This window comes from Lonchura striata, chromosome 15 (genome assembly GCF_046129695.1).
Source record: "Lonchura striata isolate bLonStr1 chromosome 15, bLonStr1.mat, whole genome shotgun sequence".
Lineage (NCBI taxonomy): Eukaryota > Metazoa > Chordata > Aves > Passeriformes > Estrildidae > Lonchura > Lonchura striata.
In genome coordinates this window covers 13,893,588-13,903,172 of record NC_134617.1, presented here as the reverse complement: position 1 = coordinate 13,903,172, position 9,585 = coordinate 13,893,588, and the positions used below count along the sequence as shown (strand labels likewise).

The 9,585-nt window shown below is 45.8% G+C and overlaps 1 protein-coding gene across 3 annotated transcripts in view; it reads right to left on the bottom strand.

Moving 5' to 3' along the window:
* Positions 1-583: 583 nt before the first annotated feature.
* The window catches only part of WWC1 (WW and C2 domain containing 1), a 66,185-nt gene continuing 57,183 nt past the window's right edge, over positions 584-9,585 (bottom strand). For all 3 annotated transcript variants that reach the window (XM_021528623.2, XM_021528624.2, XM_077786706.1), the window contains exons 15-23: positions 8,283-8,475; positions 7,343-7,495; positions 6,753-6,853; positions 5,859-6,006; positions 5,214-5,378; positions 3,741-3,833; positions 2,666-2,896; positions 1,823-1,944; positions 584-1,328 (exon numbers count right to left, since the gene is read on the bottom strand). In XM_021528623.2, coding sequence (XP_021384298.1) covers positions 1,262-1,328; positions 1,823-1,944; positions 2,666-2,896; positions 3,741-3,833; positions 5,214-5,378; positions 5,859-6,006; positions 6,753-6,853; positions 7,343-7,495; positions 8,283-8,475 — 1,273 coding nt within the window. In that variant the 3' untranslated portion in view covers positions 584-1,261. The remainder of the gene's footprint in view (positions 1,329-1,822; positions 1,945-2,665; positions 2,897-3,740; positions 3,834-5,213; positions 5,379-5,858; positions 6,007-6,752; positions 6,854-7,342; positions 7,496-8,282; positions 8,476-9,585) is intronic.

Sequence of the window (9,585 nt, the reverse complement as noted above, 5' to 3'; positions counted from 1 at the left end):
GAATGGATGGGGAACGGGAACGAGGAACGGGAATGGATGGGGAACGGGAACGAGGAACGGGAACGGGCATGGATGGGGAACGGGAACGAGGAACGGGGCACGGGCATGGGAACAGCACCCCCACAGCCTCCCACGGCCCCCAGTCCGTGTCACCACCCTGGCCTCTGAAACGTGCCCCATCCCCATTAGGTGGGTACAAAATCCAGGCAGGGAGGAAAACCAGCGAGTACCCGAGGGAATGGCTGGAGCTGTGCCGGGGAGGTTTAGGCCAGAGAGAGGGAGAGGTTCTTCCCCCGGAGGGTGCTGGCACTGCCCAGGCTCCCCAGGGAATGCCAGAGCTCCAGGAGCTGCTGGGGATGCCCAGGGTGGGGTTGTTGGGGGGTCTGTGCAGGGATAGGGCTGCAATGCATGATCCTTGTGTCCCTTCAGCTCAGCATACTCCATGACTATATGAAATGTGTCCATTACAGCATTGTGACAAGATGTGAAAAGGTACCTGCTTCCAGCTGGCAACACAAAAGAACCCCAGTTTAGGTGCCAGGGGATGAGAAGATCCACTCAAGACAAAAAGCCAGAAGGCAGGTTTGTCCAGAAAGGTCACTTTATTGGAAAAACCTAAAATGGACTTTAAACCTGCAGCCCTCCTCCCACAGCAGTGGTTTCAATGGGCTCCCCACGTTACCTTAACAGACCCATTACAGACATGAGCTGTAGTACAAACGTTAAAAGTGCAAGTATTCTGAGCTTCACACCTACTTTTATGACCTGGCAGGAAACACAAATGCTTCACAGCTCACAGAGAATTCGTTCACAGCACTTGGGAGTCCCAGCTGGCTCCCAGCATTCCCCACAGGGTACAAAATACATCACTCAGAGGAGAGTCCGATGCAGAACATCATAGAAGGTAGGGGTGAGGTTCCTTCAAATTTATTTTATTGCAGTAAAACCTCTAAAAGGTAGAGCTGTACAAAAAGTCTAAACAGCATTATTTAAGAATAACAGCACCTTACGCTGCATTTGTTCTTATTTAAAATTCTATTTCCCAAAAATACATTCCTAAATATACAAACTATACAATCTTGTCACTTTAATGCTGGTTTCTGTGATGATATAACTTTAACCTAAAAATCTTCGAAACATCCACATACTGACAAAAGCTCTAATATACAAATGCCTTGGTACCTTCATAATACCACATAAATAACTTCAAAAGCCAATCTGCATTTGTAGAATTGTCCAGAAAGCAAATACTTTACGGTGATCACACATCGTCCGCAGAGAGCGTTGGGATGTTTATTCTTGGCCGTGTGAAAAATGCCATTTTCTCTCTGAAAGAAGATGATCAGTTGTTATGCAACAGAAATCCTGCAAGAAATGTCCATCATCCACAGGAGAGTTTATCCCACCAGCTGTCCCCACAGGGAGCAGATGTACATCCTCTCACAACCTACACCTTTTATTTATTTATCAGACATGAGTTAAAGCCACAATACTGACCTTACCAAAAGCCATTTCAGTAGGGCTCAGGGCTTTTACTTTTCTGGGTCTGTTACTTCGGAAAGCAAAGGGCTGCTTCTGTGTTAAAGAATTTGTTGCCAGGTGGGGAATGACTTGGAGAATGCTGGTTGCTTTCATCATGTGCAGTGCTGCAACTAATTTCCCTGAGGCAGACTTTATACTTGGATATGAAAATACAGAAGTTCTTATTTAAGCAGAACAATTAGCTACTTCTGCAGAGATCAGCCTTCCTCATCAGCACCTCAGTCATCCACAGAAAAATCATGGCAGTAGTCAGTTTTCTCTCCCCTGTACCTGTGATTACCTGAATGACTGCACTTCCAGAGGCTCCTTTCGACTCTGCCCTCGCAGCCTGTGGACATCCTTGGCAGCAGCTCTCATCATTTTATCAGCCTTCAACTCACACTTGTGTTCTGGATTTTGCACCTAAATGAATAATGGAGAAGACTTGTTTGTGTTTCCAGGAGGAATTATCTTATCCTAAATGACCTCCACAGACAGCAGTATTTGAGGTGCAGGTCTGAGGGGTCTGGAACCTGTTGACTCTGGAAGACATAAGCCACAGAAGCTAAACAGAAGTTTGACAACCATTCTGAGAGAGAGAGCTTTATGTAAGGTGTCCTTCCAGCCTGTGGTTAAGAATAATGCCTCCTGTCAGTACTCTCTTTGTATCTTCTTGATAGATCTTTTAAGGCAGAAGATCAGCACACACAGTACCCTGAAGAGCACCTCACACCAGCTGCCTCCTAGCCCTGGTGCCAGCATAGCTTGGTCTCTGCCTGGTGCCAGCAGAGGTGCTGAGAAATCCCAGAAGCTGAGAAGGAGCCCTGTGCATGGGGGAGGGTGTGATGTAAAGTAAGGTAAGTGCCAACCACCACACACCACAGCTCCTGCAGGCTGGGAGGACACACTTGGCAGAACAGATGGCATTTGTGACTCCTCATATTCACACCTCTGCCAGGGCAGCAAATCTCTCTGCTGGTGAATGCAAGGGCTCAGGACTACAGCTTGATAGAGCTGTATGAGGCACACAAGAGTGACTAACAGTGCTCAGGCTTCATTTACTGACTGTCCAAAGCCCCCTGTTTCTGAAGTTTCTCCATTTCTCCACCGAGCGGAATGAAACCCCAAGGCAGGTATGACTCACTCGTTTCTCCACAAGCCTCAGCAGCAGTCGAAACCTCTCATCATCCTTCACCCACTGTGGCAACTCTTTTTCACCCTGACTTTGAGCTTGTTCCAGCTGTTCCTTCAGTTCCCTCAGCACTGAGATCTCCTGAACCAGCTGGTCGTGCCAGGTTTTTGAAGCCTGCAGGTCCAGCTCCAGGTCCAGTGAGGTGCGGATCAGGCGCTCTGTACCGAAGGACTTGATTGAAGGCTGGAAGAGAAGGGGTGTGTGAACACACTGAGGAGAACTGTCCCAACCACTCCACCCAGAAAGTGCCAAACACATCGTGAGACCCATTTTTCTAATGCTTTTCTTCAAACAAACCATCTCTATTGATCCTGTCTGTCTTGAGACACATACCACAAACTCAAAGAATCCTTATAGATAACTGTTTTCATTTCTGTGCTTCTGCTCAAGTTCTCCCTTGGCAGCGTCTCCAAATCGAACAAGTCTTGCTTGCACACCTTCCTTCTAAGTTTAATGTTTCATCTGCAGATGAACCCACAATCCTGCAGAAAAACCTGTGATTCCTTTTTCCAGTAACATATTGCCTTCTGCTAGATTCAAACACAAGCTGTCCCAAGAAAACCATCTCCTTAGGAGTTCAGTGTCAGTATCCTGGGGGAATTTTCGTGATTGCCATCACAATGTGCACAGGGGTTTATTGTGTGCCATGGCATCACTACAACAGGGTCACCTGAGCATCTGAGACATTGTTCTCATCTTCTTTTCCACTTCCTCAAATTTATTATAAATACTTAAGACTCTCAGAACAATAGACACAGCAAAACTGTTTGTGCTACTAATCTGACAAGATAGAAAATAGCAGGAACCATTTTCCTAAATTAAATGTTTTAATTGAGTTCTAACGTAAACATTCCTGTCATAATCTGGTATTTCAAAGAATGCTTGAGAGACTTCTCGCACACAAAGAAAAGGTTGTGAATGAAAGGATGTGGCAACTGATTTATGTTCGCAAATTTTTTTTTCAAAACAGTTTTACGATTTTTGCATGTGTCTGTGTTAGAGGAAAATAAAATGGCAATGTTCTTACCCGTTTCACTCTGACACTTCGTCTCTCCATTGCATTCCGAACAAAGGGGGGCTTTTTGGATAATGTAGAACTGTCACTATCACTGCGATTCAGCTGAAAAGGAAGGTGAAAATCACAAATCTTTCATGAAAGAAATACAAGCAGTGCATACACACAATGTCAGCGAGACCAGAGGTTGCTGTAAGTAGAACTGTGAAATTTTGTGAAAGGCACACAGCTGTCACCCCAGTCAGAGTACACAGCGTGCACTGGCACAGCCAGATCCTGCCACAGGCCTTGAGCTTTGTCCCTTTTTGGGAATAGGCCGTGAGCAAAGGAGACACTGAGTTAGGCTATGATATGGGGTCTCTGCCCCACTGCTCTTCTCCTGTGCAAGTAACCAGACTGGGCAAAACAGCCCAGAAAAATAACCTGTAAGCAGTAGTAAAAATAATACTCTTCTCTAGCATATGTAAAACATGGGACTATTTTATTAGAGATTTCTGCTTTCTCTAATCTATATTTTTCTATAACTTGTATTTTAAACTAGTGGTGGAAGAGGCAAGTTTAACTGAAAGCTCTCCCCCTGGGTTTATGAGCTGAGGACTTGCCACATTACAAACAGCCTGCCTTGTTTTGTGGTTGTCTGTAAACCCTTACAAAGAGCTCAGCTGAAGCAGGGCTTAATTTTAATTCCCTCATGTCCCTTCTCAAAGCTGGGAGAGGAGGGGAACAGGCACTGGGATCTGCATGTACTGGGACACAGCACCTGTACCACTCCAGCAGAATGAGTAAGGTTTGCTCCCCTGGAAACACCTGCTTCTGTACCAGGGAGAACCTACACAGCAAGTCGGCCCAGCTGCATTAAAGGCTTGCCCAAGTGGGACAGGTCGTGTGTGGTAAAAGACAGTGCTTGCTTGTTTGCCAATTCCACTTAAAATACAAGATGCTTATGGTTTATTCTGACCTTCATTTCAGGAAACAATTGTAAACAAACATTTCAAAGCAGGGGAAGTGACATCTGACCCACCACATGGCCTGTTCAGTTACCTTCACACAGAGCACACTGGTGACTTTCAGGTTTCCACAGTTTTTTTTGCTGATATTATCAGGTACTTACATTTCCATTTCTATCAAGGATTTATGTTCACCTCATCTGAAGTCAGGTGGACAGAGCTAACTGAGTTAGCACAGAACACTTCAAGCAGCAGGAAACTGTTTAATATGCAGCTTATTCACTGCCCTACAGCAGCCCTTCCAGCTATGTTTGGGCACCTCAACAAGCTGCATGTGCCACAAATACACATGCACATATATATCTGATAAATTTGTGCTTAATGCTGTTAGTTCCAAAGCAAGATACTGTCCAGGAGGTGAGGACAGAGCAACTTCTGAAGTCAGAGGGGGAGAGAAGAAAGCACTGTTGGGTTGCTGTGAGAAATACAGACTGAGTGAAGACAAGCACTCAGAAGGTCAGGGTTTCATCCTCCTTACCCGACACACGTACTGACTCTGCGGTCCTGGGGAAAATGTTTTGGAGCGGATGATGGTGCTACCCCTGACAAACTGAGTTTGGGGTGGATTTGCTGCTCTTTTGTCTTTTGGACGAACTACAGTCGAGGACTGTGCAAGGCTCTCTGTGTTGGTCTCTTTATCCACCTGCAAGACACACAGTGCAGTGTAAATGCCAGCTTTCCATGTGCCCAGGGCAGCTGGTGTCACATCTGTGCTTGCTGCATTCAAACCCAGACATTCGTTAGCTCTTCTCATGCAGTGTGCCCTGACACTTCACTCCTGGAGCTCTGCTGCATTAACTGCATTGCTCCCTACAGCTCCTACAGCACAATCCTGTTTGACTACAGCTACATTCAGAACTAAACTAGGTCAAAAACACTGTTTAGTCAAAAACACATTAATGAAAACAGTTTTTATGAGCAGCAAAAAGAAGGCATGAAATGATGCTGTGGGACAAAATGGTCACACAGAGTTATTTACAAATATTTCAGGTAGATAAACATTTAATCATCAATGGTGCACTTTCAAATAACTGCTGTAGCCTTGCTCAGCTCAGCAACAACCCAGTCAGCTAAGCAATGGAAGCTTAAATCATCTTTCTGTTCAAAAGGCCGTTGACTGTACCTTCACTGCTATCTCTGTGTGCAGCTGGGAATTCAGACTTTCTTCTGTATCCCACAGTGATTTTCCAGCACAGAATTCTTCTTCCTCCTCTGCTTCATTTTCACTGATCTCATCCTGTTCTTCCAGGTCAGGAACATCTTCGTCTTGCCTGCAAAGAACAGCTTTGTTATTGAACTGGCCTATTGTGGACAATATTCTGGTGCTGGAGCAGGAGGTGCCTCCTGTAAGCTGCTGGACAGAAACACATCCCCAAGGCAGCCAGGTGTACCTGACAGGCCCTGCAGCCACTGAGAATACACAAACACAGGCTTAGAAAGGAGAGAAGCTGCACCAAAAGATCACACTACTGCCAAAACCCTCATCCTGATCTGGCTTCAAAAGAAGCAAGATGAGGGCTCAGCCATGTGGTCTGAGTTTAGGGCAAGTGCATCTTGAGGTCTCAGTATACCATTAAATCTTAGTTTAAAAGTGTTACTGAACAAAACTAAAGCATTGTTTTAACACCCTTTTCAGCTCCCTTGAACTCACAGTAGGCTTCTCCATCAATCCCATTGGTCAGGCTTGCTTTCTATTTCAAATGTTGGATTTCTCTAAGGAAATCTGAATCTGAACCATATAAAGAAAAGCCACATTAAAATTCAAGCAAAGCCTTGCACCACGGAGTGCAGTTTTCAGGGCATCCATAGAAGACTGTACAAATAACAAAATTAGCATAGTGCTACTGACAATTTTCAACATTTATCAGTTTTGTTCTCATTTTGTAAGCACAGCCTCCAGAACAGAAAAAACAGGATTTTTCACCAAAACAGCAAAAGAAGCCTCCCACAGGCTTTTCCCTTTGCACCCAAATGCTCTGATCACTCCACAAGAAGAAGATGGTGGGATGGCACCTACCAGCTCTCTCCACTAGTTAAAGTGCTTCTGCTTTCCTCCAGTTTCTTCTCCACAGCTTCCAGTTCAACAGCTGTCTGCTCTAAGAGTGCTGAGACAGAGTCCTGAGGAGACAAAGAGGCTTTTTGTGAAGCAATGACTCTCAGAGACTGCAGAGTGCCCAGCCTCTGTGGTGAGAACAGCCCCAGAGCAGCCCCCAGCCCCCTGCACACAGAGCTGAGGGCAGCCCTGCGAGCACAGCTGGCCCAGCTGCCCCAGCACCTGCAGCTGTGCAGCTCCAGGCTGAGCACCTCCTGTGCCCTGCACGTACAAACTTTGCCTTGACTTGCCCAGCAAGTTTGTGGCAGCACTGCAGGAAGGCTGGAGCTCACACATCACTGACACATCCCTCAGCTCCCTGAGCAGAGATCTCAGGAAGTGTTTAGCCCAGGACAAGGGCATATATGGAATCAAGTTAATTATTTTGCTGCACTTAACAACACATTCAAGTTGTAAATATAAACACAGCAGCCTTCTCTATAGTAACAGCCACACAAACCCTCCTGCTAGTCCTGCTTAGAAGAGATTTGTTCAATTTAAGCAGCTGTTCTTACTGTTTTTTCAGTGCAGGGTACTTCAGAGTGGCTGTTTCCTTGTTTACTTTTCCTGTTTTGCTTCTGCTGATATTTATAACTGAGGAGGTTATACCAACGGGTTGATTTCTCTCCGGATCTACATATTTCAGCGAGGCTAATTTGTGCTCCACCCTATTGAGAGCAAAAACATAGTTTTAGTGTAATACTAAAATGAACAACTACCACACCAGTCAGAAAAAATCAGAATGAAAATCCAGGGCTGCTTAATTTTGGCAAATTTAACAAAAATAAAAACTGCCTGTTTATCCCATTTCAACACTACTGGTGATGCTTTATGTTTCATTATTTTTAGCATTGCCAAGGGCTTCCAATGTAAGTAGTAAGTGTTTAACTAGAGCTCCACTGTAACAAGAATCCAGAAGTACAAACAGTGCTCCTGCAGGAGGGAGAAATTACAGCCACAGCTTCAAAGAGAAAGAGAAAGGAACAGGAGAGGATGACTGCCTTTCAAGAAATTTGCAAGGCTGACAAAAATCACTGCCCAAACGCAGATGTTTTATCTTTGTAAATTCTATTTCTCTTCATCTGCCTTGTCATCATTTAATAAATTACATTTAGTACACCACCTGATGTATCCAAAACCGAAGTAATTGGTTCTCAATATTGCAATATCAGAATGTTTCCAAAAGGAAGAAAACTAGTTAGAGTTTGACATCAGATCATGAAGGAGAAATATCTAGTGGTCTGACAAGGTAGTTCTGTAACAGAACATTTATCTCGTAATTGTTTTTCCTGATGGAAATTGTCATTGCAAAGAATGCTGTGGGGGAGAGACCACACAGCTAAAGATTATCAGGAAGCCTTTCACAGAAATTACCATCCCTCAAGAGTGTAACATCGTGTCTAATTAAAAAGAGGAAACAAACACAGAGTTATTAAAAGAGAGCTGGATACTCACCAAACACTCTTCAAGGTGAGACTTATCTACAGTGCAAACATCGACTCTTAAAGTCTTGTGGCGCAGGGCCGGGTGGGAGATGGAAGCCCAGAACACCTCATTGTACACGAGACTGTCCGCAGCGTCCAGCGGCCGGGTGCGGAACAAGCAGCTGCTGCTGTCCGAGCAGGGCAGCACGGCCACGCGGATGCTCCTGTGGGGACAGCACTGTCAGCACGGCCCTACAGCTCCCCCAAACCCCCAGTGAGAGCCAGCCTGAGCACACAGACACTGCTGTCCTGTCCCGTTCTCTGGAGCTGCAGCCAGCTGAGGAAAACGGAACTGTTGGGAAGGATGGATAAATATAATTATTCATAATAGTACAGCCAGGATGAAAACAATCCTCCGTACTGGCTGGACAATACCCTTACCTACATGCAAGTCCAAAAGTCAAATGGACTGTTCCATCTCACCCCACAAAATGTACGGTTCACCTCGCACCTGTAACCCTCCCCTGAAGCATCAAGTGTCTGTGACCCCATGGGCCTAAGCCTTGTTCCAGCCCACCTTGAAGCCCCCTGATAAGGGGTCTCCGGGGGGCCGGACGCTCTCTTGGAACTTCCCCTCCTCTTGGAACTTCCCCTCCTCTTGGAACTTCCCCTCCTCTTGGAACTTGCCCCTCATAGGACCTCCACCCTTTCCTAGAGCATCCTTTTGTCTCTCCTCTCCCCATCCCCTCAAGCCTCGCCACGTGCTGCATCTGGCAGCTTGAGGCAGGACCTTTCTCCATTCCTAATAAACCTGATACCCCAAGAGCAGCCCTCAGAGATCTCTTGTCTCCATTCATCTAAGCTGTCCTGGAGCCCAGCGCTCCCTACACGGAACCTCTGGTCACAGCATCAGAGATGTGCAGTGGCACGAGTTGCCACAGACTTCATCCTTCTGAAGCTCCTACTCAGACATCATGGGATCCTGTTTCACATGGTTGTTTACATCCGTGCAACCTGTCACACTGCTCACACCCTTCTGTAGGTAGGAACAGCAAAAATGCATCAAATTTTTGTCAGCTTATTCAGCACACAGCTGAGTTAAAGACCTTGTGCTTGGAATGAGTCTAGCAGTAGCTGCACATTTTCATAACCCTGTGCAGGTGTCCAAGGAGTTCTGCAGCAGGACAAACTCTCCCTCTTCACTTGATGCAGGTGCTCAAGGCACTGCTACAATTAAGAACCTCACCAGCCAGTGCTAATTCCAGGCAAGTCCCTTCCTAGCAAATACAGACCTTTGAGGAAGAAACTGCACCTTATTTCAGTTTACAGGTTCA